This window comes from Triticum aestivum, chromosome 1D (assembly GCF_018294505.1).
Source record: "Triticum aestivum cultivar Chinese Spring chromosome 1D, IWGSC CS RefSeq v2.1, whole genome shotgun sequence".
NCBI classification, from domain to species: domain Eukaryota; kingdom Viridiplantae; phylum Streptophyta; class Magnoliopsida; order Poales; family Poaceae; genus Triticum; species Triticum aestivum.
In genome coordinates, this window is record NC_057796.1 from 390,126,734 (window position 1) to 390,141,828 (window position 15,095).

Sequence of the window (15,095 nt, forward strand, 5' to 3'; positions counted from 1 at the left end):
CATATTTTCGTAGTGCTTAGGCGAAGCCCTGCGGAGATAGCTTCACCATCACCGTGACCACGCCGTCGTGCTGCCGGAACTGATCCACTACCTCGCCGTCTTGCTGGATCAAGAAGACGGAGGACGTCATCGAGCTGAACTTGTGTTGAACGCGGAGGTGCCATACGTTCGGTGCTCGATCGGTTGGAACGCGAAGAAGTTCGACTACATCAACCGCGTTGTCAAACGCTTTCGCTTACGGTCTACGAGGGTACGTAGACACACTCTCCCCTCTCGTTGCTATGGATCTCCATGGATAGATCTTGCATGTGCGTAGAAAAAAAATCCATGCAAGTTTCCCAACATGCTTGGCAGCATAGACTGCATGCACTGGGAGTGGAAAACTGCCCTTCTGTTTGGCAAGGGCAGTATAAGGGCCATGTCAGGGCTTGCACTGTCATTGAGGTCGTGGCCTCACAAGATCTCTGGGTCTGGCACTCTTTCTTTGGCATGGCCGGATCACGTAATGATATCAACGTGCTTCAACGCTCGTCGTCGTTTCCTAGGCTTGCCGAAGGCAACAGCCCACCGGTGAATGTTACCATCAACGGCCACAACTAGGACAAAGGATACTACCTAGGTGACGGTATCTATCCTCAGTGGACCACTATTGTGAAGACAATCCCCAACCCTGTCGGAGAGAAGAGGAAAAGATTTTCCCAAGAGCAAGAGAGTGCTAGGAAGGACGTCGAGCGTGCCTTTGGTGTTTTGCAATCTCGATGGGGCATCCTTTGGTATCCTGCTAGGACTTGAAGCACGAAGAAGACGTGGGAGGTGATGACTGCTTGTGTGATAATCCACAATATGATCGTAGAAGATGAGCGGCCGGAACGTATCTACGATCAAGGGTTTCAGTTTCAGGGTGAGAATGTTGTGCCTGAGCATGGAGGAGCGGTAACGTTTGAGCAGTTCACCCAATTTCATCATGACATGCATGATTGGGAAACTCACGTGCAACTGCAAAATGATTTGATTGAGCATATGTAGGCTCATGTTGGCAACCAATAAATGTATCTTTTTTATTCAACTTGTAAAACTATGTGAAACAATTTTATTTTCATTCAGCTTGTAAAACTATGCTTAATTTATTTAGTTGTGAAACTATATGTTTGCTTGTGAAATAATGTAAAATGTGTGCATATTTGTTGAAAAAGGGCAGCCAACCAGCCACGCCGATAAATATGGGTCGGCACGTTGGACGCACTGCAAACTCAAATCTTAAACAAGGCGGACACCGAGCGAGCGGCCGACCTAAATGAAGAAAAAAACGGACAAAAACGCCGTCCGTTTGGGTTGGCGCGTTGAAGTTGCTCTAAGTTATTATTTTTAATTATTTTTTGTTTAACTTTAAGTTTGAATACGGTGGCCGGTTAGACGCACCGACGGGTAAACGATGACGCTCGTGTCCGCTTTATTGACGCAAAAACGGATAGAAATCAGACAAAACCGACCTCCGTGATGCGTTGGAGTCGGCCTAGGAGCGGACCAAGAAGAATAGTGCAAGGGCTGGAGAACAGTACACGGCAATTGGATGGACTTCAACATATTCTGTTTTCAGTCGTCTAATGATTAGGCGGTCCCATTAGTTACAGGTCCCGTGAGGATAAACTGACTGGTCCGAACAAAAGGCCGGCACAAAGATACAGTAGGTCACGTGCCACAGACCGTCCGTCTGAGCAAACGGCCGGCCACAGAGATGCAGCAGCAGTAGGTCACATGCCACGGAACAACCGCTTGCCACCTCACCTATTTGTCAGAGGAACGCGTCCTCATTCCGCAAGCCCATTTTCTGCGGTTATTCCGTAGCTATTGACTTCCCAGCTCTCACACGTCTCATTCTGCAAGCCTTGCTTCCATCCAACATGTCTTACGTGTCTGTGCCGCGGCCTCGTGTTGGACTGACCTCGTCATGGACTGATGGCGCTCACGATGGAACGAATTACCTCATCTCCAGCCAGGAGTGTGGACATCCTACGGTCACCCTCACACGCCGATGCAGTTTTTTAGAGCGCCGTGCGCTCAGCTTATATGTGCTCTTCTGGCAGGGAATGTTTTTGGCAGCGGTCTTCCTAGTTTTGTTACGCCGAAAATGGGTCTCTTTCAGCGGCCGAGTTGAGCGAGAGCTACACATTGGCTTAATTGGGTCGACGTCAGAAGCAGATGGTGAAGACACCATGTGTTCATAGTTGTTGCAGGGGGCTTCCCCGAAGCGTCTCGATCCACGTCTTGGCAACGCGACCGGTTAACGTGGAGTCGTGGACCCTCTTCTTCCGAGGCCCGTGGAAAAGTACAGACGGCTGGCACTAGTGGCTTCTCGCTCGGGGCGAAGGGATGTGCTGCCTTAATGGCTTAAGAGCGACTACAGCCAGATCTTTCAAACCCGCTCATATGCCCGGTGGGCTAGCCGGTCATAGTTCGGTCACATTTTTTTACCAGACAAGCTCCTTCAACGGGTCTCAAACATTTAGGTTGGCCGGCACCCCCATATTCAGTTTAAATATGTGGTGAATATGGGGCGCCCGAGCGCGTCCGGGCATGCCCGGAACGTCGGTCTAACGGCAGGGTCTCACGCGAAAACACCCGAAAACCTGGCGGTCCAACGGACGCCACGTCCATCGCCGTCCAAGACCAAATCCGGCTATTTAAGCCGGCCGGCATCCCGTAACCCTAACCCATCCACCTCCCGCCGCTTCGACTCCGGTTTTTTTTAGTTTGCATGTCTTTGTATGGATTTAAGGCCAACTCCACCGCACGACCCTATCTTGTCCGCCGGACACAGTTTGGGTAAAAGAGGACACATGCAATGACCCAGCGGCAGACCCCATTTAACTTTTTCGTCCGTTTCGTGTCCGTTCCACCCTATCCCTGGGTCAAAGTTGGTCTCGCTTTGGGGCCAAAGCGGACAGAAAACGGACACAGCGGCCTCGTCCTCGTCCGCTCGTGTCTGGCCGGGCCCATATGTCAACCTCCTCCCACCTACCTCACTTTTCTCTCTCCTCTCTCTTTCTCGCGCAGGGCGAGGACGCGGCCGGCACGGGCGGGCGCGCGGGCGGGCGGCGGCGGGTGGCGGGGCGGAGCTCTCGAGGACGACGGTGTGCGCGCGCTAGACCAGGCGCTGCTGTAGGTGGGTACGTGCAGGCTGCCGGAGTGCTGCTGCGGGCGTGCGGGCGCGGGCCCGAGCGCTGCTGCAGACGCGCTGGCTGACCGAGCACTGCCGATGCGGGCGCCCGCGGGGCTGCCGGAGCGCTGCAGACGCGGGCGCGCGAGCGCGGAAAAGGCGCCGCGGCCAAGGCGAGCGAGGATGGTGGGCGCTGTTGCGGCTGAGCTCGGTGGGCCGGCGCTGCAGCGGACTGCGACGGGCGCGCGCGGGGCACGCGAGCACGGCCCGAGCGCGGCGGCAGGAGCTCGCGGGCGCGGACGCGGCGGCACGAGCTTGCGGGCGCGGGCACGAGCGTAAACGCGACGACAGGAGCTCGCAGGCGCGGGAGCAGGACCTCGCGCCGGAGCTCTCGGGCGCGGGACAGGAGCTCGCAGACGAGTGCGCAGGCAGACGCGGCGTGCGGGCAGGTGCGAGCGCACGTGCGGCCGGGGCGGCTCGTGGTGGTTGCCGCGGCTGCAGGGCCGAGCGGGCGCGGCGCCGCGGCTCGCGGCGGCAAGCACGGCGCGAGGGCGGCTACGGGCGGGGCGGCGGGCGCGAGGGCGGCTCGCGGCGGGCGCGGTGCGACAGGGCTCGCGGCGAGCGCGGGCGTACTCGGCGTGTGCGTGGCCGAGGCGGACAGTTTGGGGTAGTCGCCGCGCTGGGCAACTCCATCCAGAGCCGGACATGCGTGTCCATTTTGCTACCTATTGCCACCCCAAACGGACGAAATCCGGAAAAAGCGGACGTCCGTTTGGGATCGTGCGGTGGAGTTGGCCTAAGAATCTTGTATGAAATGTCCAGCTGCAATTATGAAAATTTGAAAGATGCCCAGTCAAGTGTCCGTGAACGCGTCGGGGCATATCCTCAGGCGTTTGAGGGACTGAATTTATCAAAATTCGGGTGTAGATGCTCCCGGACACAACTAGGGGTGACGGTAACTGCAAGTGAGACTGCTACGGACTCCACCCACCGTCTTGATTGTCGTGAAACCAGCGACCGGCAATACCACTGCCGCCACACGGCGGTAATAGTGGTCTGCCCGTTGGAGCTATACATATACTTGAGGAAAACGTGATCGGAACCCAACTGTAACTTGGGCCTCTTTTGCCGGCTGGATTTCGAACGCGAGAGTGGTATAGGAAGAACGTGGGAATTAGCTGTCGTGGACTGCTAAATTCTACAAGAATTTAAGGCGCGCGGATGTGTGATGGGTGTTGTTTGATTGCCCCAGGAAAAACACAGGATTTTCGTAGAATTCGGTGTCCGTCATGGTTGTCATTAAGATGAAGGAATTTTTTCATGAGGATGAACGCAATGGGAAAGTTACTATGGGATTGCACATGAAGTAGAGACCATATGAACTTGTGCATACAGACCAAGCATGGTACATCCTACTGTATATAATAGGACGGATGGAGTACATAGGGGGAGGGGGGGGGGGATCACAAGGAATGGAATTGTACAAATTTTGCATGAATTTCCTTTGAACAAAATAAGCCACAACACATATGAGTGTGGAAGCAACAAATGTCACGTAAGATGGACTGGATGAGGCCATCGTAATGGAAGTTATGTGTAGAATGTTCATGGTTCCAGAAATGTAGATGATCAAAGGCAATGGTAACGCGCTCCCTCCAGACGCCACGAGCACTGCCATGGCATCGATATCGTTGTTATTGTCCTCAGCATGCACATTGTTTCATGCTCGAAGATGATCAACAGGGTTTAGGGTTGCAGGCGATAGTCATGACCTCATGGGTATGTTGGACTCATTATGGCAGCTAAACGACAGCTAAAGCAGATAATTGGTCCGGCTCCAACTTCTGGTTGAGCTCGCGAGAGCTATATCTCTCCCTATTGCGAGATGGATAAGCTCTCGCCTTCAGCGCTGCCATAAGTGAACCGGCCAATCTAATGGGTTTTCTAGTTAGATCGCTCGAGAGGCTCATTCTTTAGCTAAAGCGAACACTATTTTAAACTTTGGTACGCATGTTTGGTTGACTGAGAAACCAAATATCATTTGTATCGAGATAACATTTTGAGTTAATTAAAGTGTATCCAACCTCAAAAAAAAAAATTAGCTCGCTCGGCCGTTGTATGTTTTTTTCCTTGGCTGGACTGATCCGGTTTTCCATCAGATTTCTTTGGTTTTCATTTTTTTTACCTTTTTTCATCTATTTCTTTGTTTTTATTCTTTTCCCCCATTTTATAATACATGTCTACTTTTTTCAACACACGGTATACATTTTTTTATACGCATAATTTTTTTTTCTGATACAACTTGCACATTTTTAAAATACATGATGATTTTTTTGAAAACACATGTTTTGAATAGTTTCTTTGAATACATGTTAAGCATTTTCCAAATACATGTTGGACATTTTTTTGAATGGTAGGTAACATATTTTTAAAATTATGGGAGCATTTTTTTACAATATATAATTTTATTTTAAATACTTGTTTGAACATTTTTTCGAATAAATGTCAAATATTTTCACATGAACATTTCTTTGGATGGTATAAGACATTTTTCCAAATTACGTGAACATTTTCTAAATGAACATATTTTTTAAAATGCGTGAACTTTTTTTTAATGTCACGGACATTTTTTTTTGAATGACATGAAATATTTAAAAAAATTGTTAAATCTTTTTATATTGTTTAAGCATTTAAAAAATGCACAAACAAATCTATTGACACGCGTAAACATTACCCCCTCTGACCCAAAATAAGTGTCGCAGTTTTGAACTGGGGTAAGTTCAAAATTTGACACTAAGGGACTGTTCGGTAATCCTCCTGTTGCGTGAAATCCGAGGATTTGTGGAACGCCTCCTTCTCCACTCCGCGATTTTGAACTGCCGCTCCTTCAACTCCAGGAGCGGAGTTGTGGAGGGGTGGAAATCCGAACAGGCCCTAATTATGGATCGGAGCTATTATTAAATTTCACAATTTTTTTAATGGTACCAACAATTTTTGAACATTGCCTAAACAATATTTTTATACTGCATGGACAATATTTAAATGTGTGATGAATGCTTTTCAAAATCTATGTATTTTTTAAAAAGTATTCAGAATATTTTGAAAATTCCCCACGAAAAAATAGAATACTTGAAAATATAAACAAAAAAATCGAGTGAATAAATGTACAAACTTTCTACTGAGCCGGCCCGCTAGGGGCGTTCCTTGAGGCGACGCGGCGGTAGCTCGCGCAACGAGCGATCTATAGCCTTGCGCTGTTGATCTGGGTAGACAAAAGGTTAATAAAGCTCAACTCCAAAGATCCATAAGTACCTTGAATGCTTTGTAACCAGAGTTTTGCATCAATTGGGGGTACACTGTTGACCCTTCACTACATGTGTTAACTTTATTACTAGGTAATTGTCTATGGGAGATAAATATTTTAGTAGGTTAGAGTGTTATTTATCTGGACATGTGACTGTAAAAAAAAAACTCCTCCATTCCAAAATTTGAACTAAAACCACAGCATTTATTTTGGAACAAGGGAGTAGGATTTCATTTGGCACTCCCTTATTTGGTAAGCATTTATTGATTTACCAAAGAAAATGATTTGTATTCAGTAAGTGAATAAAAGATGGGCCAGTTGATATTGTTTTCAAGGAAACCGAGTGCAAAAATATCAGAGATGAAACGAAAAAGATCAAAACAGAGAGGGGGAGGAGAAACCTAGGTAAGGTCGGAGGAGGGATGCGTCAGAACCTTATGTAGGAAGTAGAGATAATGACGTAAATATAATTAATACTACAATCACGGAGTCCTGAAAGTCGCATGTTATTGCATTACCGCTGCACATCATCAATATATACATTACCATGACGGCACAGAAACAGGAAGCGAGTGAGTCAGATCCGAAACACAGCATGATCGTGTCCACAACGCGCACGACACAACCGTAAACGTGTCATACAATATCAAGGGGCATTACAGGTTCGCAGATGCAAGGCCGGGTGGCTTCTCTACTACTCCCTCCGTCCCAAAATTCTTGTCTTAGATTCATCTAGATACGGATATATCTAATACTAAAACGTGATTTGATACATCCGTATTTAAACAAATCTAAGACAAGAATTTTGGGACGGAGGGAGTACATTACTCCAGGCCCAGGCCAATGCTAGCCTGTCAAGTCGACGGCGCTATCAGCTCATCCAGGCCTTCTTCTTGAAGCCCTGCACAGATGATGTTATACGCAGTTGTGAGCAGGTAAATTTGGAACTTTAAACCTATACGAACTTGTGCTGGAGATCATAAAAAGCTCTCCTACTCAACCCAGTGGCGCATGTTCAAATCACCAGAGGGCGCCACGTTTTTCGATGGTGGAAGACCTGCAATTCTACTCCTGATAGGAATATCCTAGTAAGAACAAAGAACAAACGGGGCATCTAATCTAATTGGGGGCACATACAGTCTGTTGGGGTTGCCACATCATTTGTTTTGCTCAAAAGGCTGCATAACCATTTGAAAATCCGCAACTAGTTTGACCATCTAGAAAAGAAAAAAAAGAATTACTAGCACCCAAAACATCGAATCTACTCCCTCCGTTTCTAAATATAAGTCTTTTTACAGATTTCAATAGGGACTACATACGGATGTATATAGACATATTTAGAGTGTAGATTCACTCATTTTGCTCCGTATGTAGTCCATATTAGAATCTCTAAAAAGACTTATATTTAGGAACAGAGGTATATTATTATTAGACTTGTCGTGAAATATATTTTCATAATATATTGCTATTTTTATGCGAGACAAGATGTTTGCGCAGAGTTCGATGGTCAAAGTACCATATCAAAGACCCTGTCAATGTCCTAAAAAGCCTACGTTTTGATTGGAGGAACTAGTTAACATAGCAAGTTGCTCTGGACATTCTTATCTACTAAGATAAGAGAATTTATTAATACGTCAAGTTTCGTATTACAGACAGCAGAGAATCAATATAAACCTTTTCCAAACGTATGCAAAAAATCTATAGAATACAAAATTATGCTCCTGCATATATATTCAAGAAAAGTAAAGTAGAACAAAATACCTTTTTGACATCTGAACATATATCTTCAACCCTCTTCTCTGTCTGCTTTGCATAAGACCATGCTTTGTGTATATTAGATTCCATCTTTTTTGATATATCAATTACACTTTGAACCTACAATTATAGTCCACTGATTAGAATTTCAACCTCTAAGCAAAATAACAGTAAGATGGCCAGCTGAAAACAGCTTTCAGAAAGGGCTGCACCTGCACCCACAATTAGTTGCAAATTCTAGTTCTCCGCAGTCTAACCACATGCAAGTCCATGTACTGTATAATACCCATGAATAGTTCCAAATAAAACCTTCTAGCAAGATAACTATGTGGCAACTGCAAACAGGTACAGGTAGAAACATAGGCATTTACATCCACTTGTACTTTGTAATCGTCATTGCTTCTTGGTACATAATAAATAATATAAGAAAACTGGACATCTTTGATTGTACCAAAAGAAACTTGTCAGATCAAAACTCAACACTGGGGTGATAGATATGAAATGCTACTACACTCACTGCTGCTACAAGTAATAACCAAACAACAGTTGTTGCACCGTGCTTATCCACCGATCCGATATCCAGCAAATCTAACAGCAGCCACAGCCAGCCAAACCAGACTCGCCGAAACCAGAAAAACCAAACATCCAAAGGGTGTATGACTACGTTACCCAGATACGGTGAATTCCTACAAACCAAGTGGCCCCTAAAATGAGCATCTCCATGGAGGACCTCAAAGGGTGACTGCTCACTGCTGCTAAATGCATGGTTGAGAAAGGAGTCAGGTGGCTGATCATCCTCACAATCTGGCGGCTCTGAAAACTCAGGAATGCATGTTTCTTTGATGCGGTAACACCGCATGTTCACTCGGTCGTTGGGGTCATTGCAAATGATGCTCAGATCTGGATGTTGGCTGGAACGTCGCTTATGGCTCACCTCTCCATGCACTGTCTTTTTGGCAGTTCCGGCTGCCTATTTTTTGGCTTATAATTAGTCTTGCCTCTTTCTTTTGTCGTCTGGTTGTGGTTTTGCTTTGTTTCAGCTGCCTGCCACTGTTGTTGGTTTCTATTCTGCGCATTCTTTGGTGTCCTAATACGTAAACGAGGCACACTTAGGTGCATGTTCAAGGAATGAGCTCTTAAATTCCCAATGTGAACTCACCACACCTTCTTTGGTGTTCTTTTTCTAACACACAATGAAGTGCATTTAGCAGCACATTCAACAAAAAGAACTCTTAAATTTACAATGTGTGCTCATCATGAGAAATGCTAAAGAAAAATAATGAGTAGGGGCTAGAACATTCACAGTGGTCATACATTCTATCTTAGAAGTTTCTTTTGGCTAAAGAAGATAAGACAATGATCTAAACTTTCTTGTCTACCAAGGTTCAAATGCAAAACTATTAGATTTTAAATTAGATCTGAAATTTCAATCTGAAATAACACATACACATAAATTACGATAATCAAAACAGACATTAGCCATGAGAGTGATACCTTTGCAACATCTGTATACAGAGATTCGACCTTTTTTGCTGTATCCTTTGCCAATGACCATATCTGGTGAGCATTAGAGTTCATCTTCCTTGATTCATCCATTATAATTTGAGCCTGTTATACCAATCAGATGACTAGCTCAAACAGCTTTCCGAAAAACTCACAGTCGCACAATAAAAGTAAACATCAACACAGGAGAACCTAAAACTAAAAGCCATGAAAAATAGGAAACCCCTTACTGTCCCATGATAATGCTCCTTATAATCTAAATATAACTCTGACTACAAAATGCAACTATGAGAAAAACAGAAATCAGATCGAAACATATCAGTATTGAGTTTGACTTTGGTTGAATGAAGAAAACAAAATTTAGATTGAAATTTCAACACAGGCAATACATATCAATTATGACTGTTGAACTTGCTAAAATTTCAGCTCATGCAGGGGAATTTTGGCAGGCACTGCTGTTTAAGGGATTTTAAGGCCAATATTGCTAAGACACTTTCAAAGTGTAGCATTTCCCGGAGTAATTTCTTCAAATCATTGCATGCTTGCGTTCTTAACTCTAAAGGTGCAACGTATTACGTAAGAATCATCTTTTAACCTCTATGACAGTTGTTTGACCCAAGTAAGAAACATTTCAGGATATATTCTCAATAGATAAAAAAACATGAGGTTGGCATTAGGACATTCACAGACAATGTTGTAAACATTGAACTTCACTAAATAACATAGCACAATGCCTCCTTATGCACTAATGTTTGAAGGACAGATCGTAATTGTTTTAATTTCAACAGAAATGTGTGGAAATTTCAAATTCCACTACAAGATTTTAATACCGTATACACAAAATGAAAAGTATACAAAAGAGTTAATCGACTTGTGGCTACCAAGTAATAAAGACTATCATAACTGAGATAGCCTAGAAGTACATACCTTTTGGACATCTGAATGTAGAGCTTCAACCGTTTTCTCCGTATCGTTGGCCAATGACCACACATTGTAAATATCAGAGTTCATCTTTCTGGATTCTGCCGCCAGAATTCGTACCTATTATCACCATACCCAGGAAATGAGCACCTCAAGAAAAGACTCTCAAAATCACACGGTATGGATATAGAAGAGCCTAAAACTAAAGTCACATCTTCGCCTGCGTTTTCTGAAATCATGAAAACCAAAGAGACTCTTAAATTGTTGGAGATGGCAGCTCATGGAGAGCAAGGCATCTGCTTTAACTGTGATTCATGGCTGATCCCTAGTCATCGCAATCAAAAAGTTATTCACCATGGAGGTCGATCCATTCTCGGACTATGAAGAGGATGCCAAGGCCGAGAAAGGGGGGAGTGATGGTCATGTGCAGTGAGCATTGGAGGTATATACTAGGTCCCACTGCTTGACTATGGCTTCACCATAACTTCTAAAGCGTGTGCTGTCAGAGGCTATACTCCACATCCGCTCTCGCACATGGTAACTGTATCAATTACACAGGCGCTTGTCGTGCTGTCAACATCAACGATGACACATTCCTAGAAATGCTTTGCCCTACCACTCATCACCGTCGGATCTTAAGAATCAATGCCACCTCGCTTCTAGCATGTCACCTTGAAGTGGATTCGAGATGTCACCTCGTGGATAATGTCAAATCAAGACAAAGAAAACAGAACACAAATGTTGGTAGAATACCCATTGCTATGTGCAAAGATTTACAAATCCTGGTAATTTATGCAACTACCGTCGAATTAGACGGTAAAATACAACAAGAACACTGTTTAATCTAAATATGTCGACACTACCACACAATAGGTCAACAGTTGAGATACAGCATTTAACCTGATTGTATTTTTTTATTGACCCAAACAAATCCTTCTGACGAGTGACAACAATATTTCTAGTGGTGAACCCAAACATGAGAGAGAGACAGGGAGGAGGGCGGGGGAGGAAGGAACCTCATTTTCGACAGATTTGATAGTACCGCCAGAACTCCATAATGATTCCTACAAGATAGAGTGGGACAAAAGTCAATGCATGATTCTGGAGTGTTAGATTATTTTGAAGAAAACTATGAAGTTCCAATATAACATAACGAAGTTGTTTTAACGTAACATGTATTGCACGATGCTGCTAGGCTCAAGATTTAAGCGAAGGTTTAAATCAACTTCTCTCCCTGTCAAATAACAATGCAGTAATGATTTGCATAAATATATATAAGGAAAATACGTTCTACTACCTGATATAGTTACACTTACACCTGGGTAGGAAAATGATTTTATACCCCTGATATCATTTTCAATATATGTTTAATTTTGTGGCTATGTGCCATCATCCTAATCAGATGACTTGTTGTTTTGCTCTACCAAGATAGACGTGTTAATACTCTGCTGCTCCTGGTTACCCAATAGTTCCTAAATTAAGCATCATAGGTGCTAGTACGAGACCAATGAGAGGTGGCTGCATGCATGCACAATACTGATTTGCAGAATGCACTTCTACAGTTCGGCTCTGGGATGTAAATGTCCAGTAAGATTAAAACGAAAAGAGGACAGAAGTGCATCTGTAGCACATATACAGATTATTTTCAGGTTGAATCAAATGGTGCCAAAATAGTTCAAAAGTGGATATTTCCGCTAACACTGCTCTAGTTACAATCCCCCGAACAACATAGCCCGAGCCCCAAGTATGTATATATCAGACTCAGGTTCCATGCTAGTTGAATTTGCAGTGGGAATCATGAATTACCAAACAAGATAATATTTTATTTATGACAAGTCTCGCCACCACTATATCAGCTGGCATAGCTATTCTTTTCACCAGCATGAGCTCTGGTTTCAGTGAGGAGGTCAAACCAATGTTCGCACTAAAATTTCACATCCACTACTTCATTTATGGCGTGCTCTATGACTATCCATCTCATTGTGTTCGCCCTGATTTGGCTGCAGTGAGTAGAACAGTGTACTGAAGTGGCAGTGTTTCGTAATTTCTTGATGTTATAAAAAAATCATCAAATTAACACACGCAAAAACTCTACTTTGCTGTTACCCGATACGATGGATAATCAAATCATCCAGATGCTTTTATGTGTCTTGAACAAAGTTAATTGATGGTGGAAGCTATATGTCGCCAAAGCATTAAAGCAATTCTTGCAATTGAATAAGAGAGCACTCTGAAGACTGAAAACTAAAAGACCAACTACTGGATGTGAAATTGATATGTTGTTATGTACAGAACCCAATCACCAGAGGCATACCTTAATGTTTTCCTGTTCCTTGATCAGAGCCTGAATGTCCAGTCCCATCGCTTTCACAAACTCGGCATCTTCCTCTGAAGCATCACCTTTGTCATCTGGTGCTTTTGATTTGTTTTCCCACAATGATTCTGCAAGCACAATTGAACAACTGTCCTAAAAATGTAGAAGAGGAACCATGATCTTCTTAGGGCACAGGCAGAAGAGTTCATGTGTACGGTGTACCCAAAAAACACAACAGAATAAGGCAATCCCCAAACTACGATTTCACAGCCACTTTATGACATACTCCAAAAACATAATACAGTATTAACCTAAACAAAAAGAACTCGATCGGTTAATTTCTCACATACCCAATCGGTAGAGCTGCAGCTTCAGCTGCTCGATCTCCAACCGAACCTCTCGACCGGTGCCCTCCTCCCAAGGGGAACCAACGGAGGCGGCGCACTGCCCCGTGCGACCGCCGTCGTGGCGGGGTAGGGCGAAGAAGGTGGCTAGGAGCGCGGCCGCGATGGCGAGGGCGGAGCAGGATCGGCGGAGGTCGCCTGCGCTACCGGAGGAGTTCAGGCGGGCGCAGAGGGAGAGCAGGCGGAGGGGGAGGAGGAAGGCGACGACGACGGCGAGGATTGCCGAGTCGACCCTCATGGCCATGGACGGGAAGAATTCCCTGGTGCGACTCGGCTATGGGCTCAAATTTGCTGGATGGGGACTGAGAGCATCCGCCTTAATAATCTTATAGTATTAATAAACACACATCAAAAGAAAATCTTAATAAATTTAGGCGACTGCTAGGCGCCGGCGGACCGGCGCAAGTGTTCGGCCGGTCCCGCGCAGACCGTCAGATTAGGCATCCCGTAGCCGCCCGATCCCGCTACTCCACGTCATCTTATCTTCTTCCCCTAACCGCTTCGTCCCGGTTCAGAAACATACCTGCGCGAGTCCTTCCGTGTCGCTGGCCGCATCCGCCTCACGCGCTCGGCGCTCCCCACAACCCGCCGCAGCTACCGCTGCCCTGTAGTCGTCGGCCCCAACCAACACCGCAAGCAGGCCCGTCAGCTTCCGCAGCCGGTGGCAATTGAAACACATCCTTCCTGGGTTTGCAGAAAAAGCTTTTGCTGCCTAGGTTGTAACTCTGCTGCCGCTTGGTTCCAGCACACGGGAATCATGATAGCAGCGGCATCGGTCGTAAAGCTCCCACGCACTGATGGTCACCGGCACCGTGCCTCGCCATGCGCCGCGGCTCCGGCAACACGGCTATGGCGTCGCCACAAAACGCTTGCAGCTCTGGTGCACATGGATGTAGATACTTCAGTACACGGTTGAAGCATTTTTGCAATGACAGCGTCGCTGGTTATAGCTCCCGCGACATGATTGTAGGAACGCCATAATGGTTGCAGCTTTGACGCACGTGGATGTAGCTTGTGCGGGACACGGTTGAAGCATTTTGCCGACAACGGCGTCGCCGGTTGCAGCTCCCATGTGCACCGTTGTAGCTCCCAGCATGGCTGCTCATACCGTTGTTAGCAAACAACGCCAGTTTTTGAAGTTTTTCACGATGGAAGCTTTTTTCTGCGCCATTTGAAGCTTTTAACACAATGGTTGAAGCTTTTTTGCCATGGTTGAAGCTTTTCGCTGTTCCGGTCGAAGCTTTTATTCACACTGGTTGAAGCTTTTCCAACGCCAGTTGAAGCTTTTTTTTCAAGTTTGAATTTCCTCCAGGTAGGTTGTAGCATTTTTTATCATGGTTGAAGCTTTTTCCTATGCCGGTTGAATCTTTTTCCCATGCCAGTTGAAGCACCCTTGACTAGCCGTCGTAGGAACAACACCTCGCTCCAGAATCGTTTGGTGACGGTCGCAACACCTGTGGCTGTCTTCTCCAGCTCCGGCTGGTGCTGGTTGCAACTCCGTCATCCGGTGGCGCTGTTGTAGCAGCAGGGTTGGGAGAGTGCATCCATGAGCTGACGCCCTGCGTGCGACATGCGACGAAGAGGGAGAGAACACCATGGCTGATGGAAGGAGGAGGAGGCGGCCATGGCTGATGGGAGGGAGAAAAGAGCATGTGAAGAAAGGAGAGGAGAAGAAGATGCAATCGATCAGAGGAGGAAGATAAGGGAGCGTCAGAGATAAGGTGGGCCCGCCCAAGC

General features: G+C 45.7%; 1 protein-coding gene across 3 annotated transcripts; it reads right to left on the reverse strand.

Annotated features, from left to right (window-relative positions):
- Positions 1-6,948: 6,948 nt before the first annotated feature.
- Positions 6,949-13,671, reverse strand: LOC123182312 (uncharacterized). Of its 3 annotated transcripts, XM_044594836.1 has the most exons (8): positions 13,305-13,670; positions 12,955-13,082; positions 11,657-11,704; positions 10,647-10,760; positions 9,711-9,824; positions 8,223-8,336; positions 7,293-7,362; positions 6,949-7,162 (listed from the first exon to the last, which is right to left on the reverse strand). In XM_044594836.1, the coding sequence occupies exons 1-7, from the start codon at positions 13,600-13,602 to the stop codon at positions 7,333-7,335; spliced, it is 846 nt and encodes a 281-aa protein (XP_044450771.1). In that variant the 5' UTR covers positions 13,603-13,670; the 3' UTR covers positions 6,949-7,162; positions 7,293-7,332. The 3 variants fall into 3 exon arrangements, with proteins under 3 accessions (XP_044450771.1, XP_044450770.1, XP_044450772.1); XM_044594835.1 differs by having other exon boundaries at positions 6,949-7,362; positions 13,305-13,669; XM_044594837.1 differs by lacking the exons at positions 6,949-7,162; positions 7,293-7,362 and having other exon boundaries at positions 8,315-8,551; positions 13,305-13,671.
- Between the last annotated feature and the right edge of the window lie 1,424 nt (positions 13,672-15,095).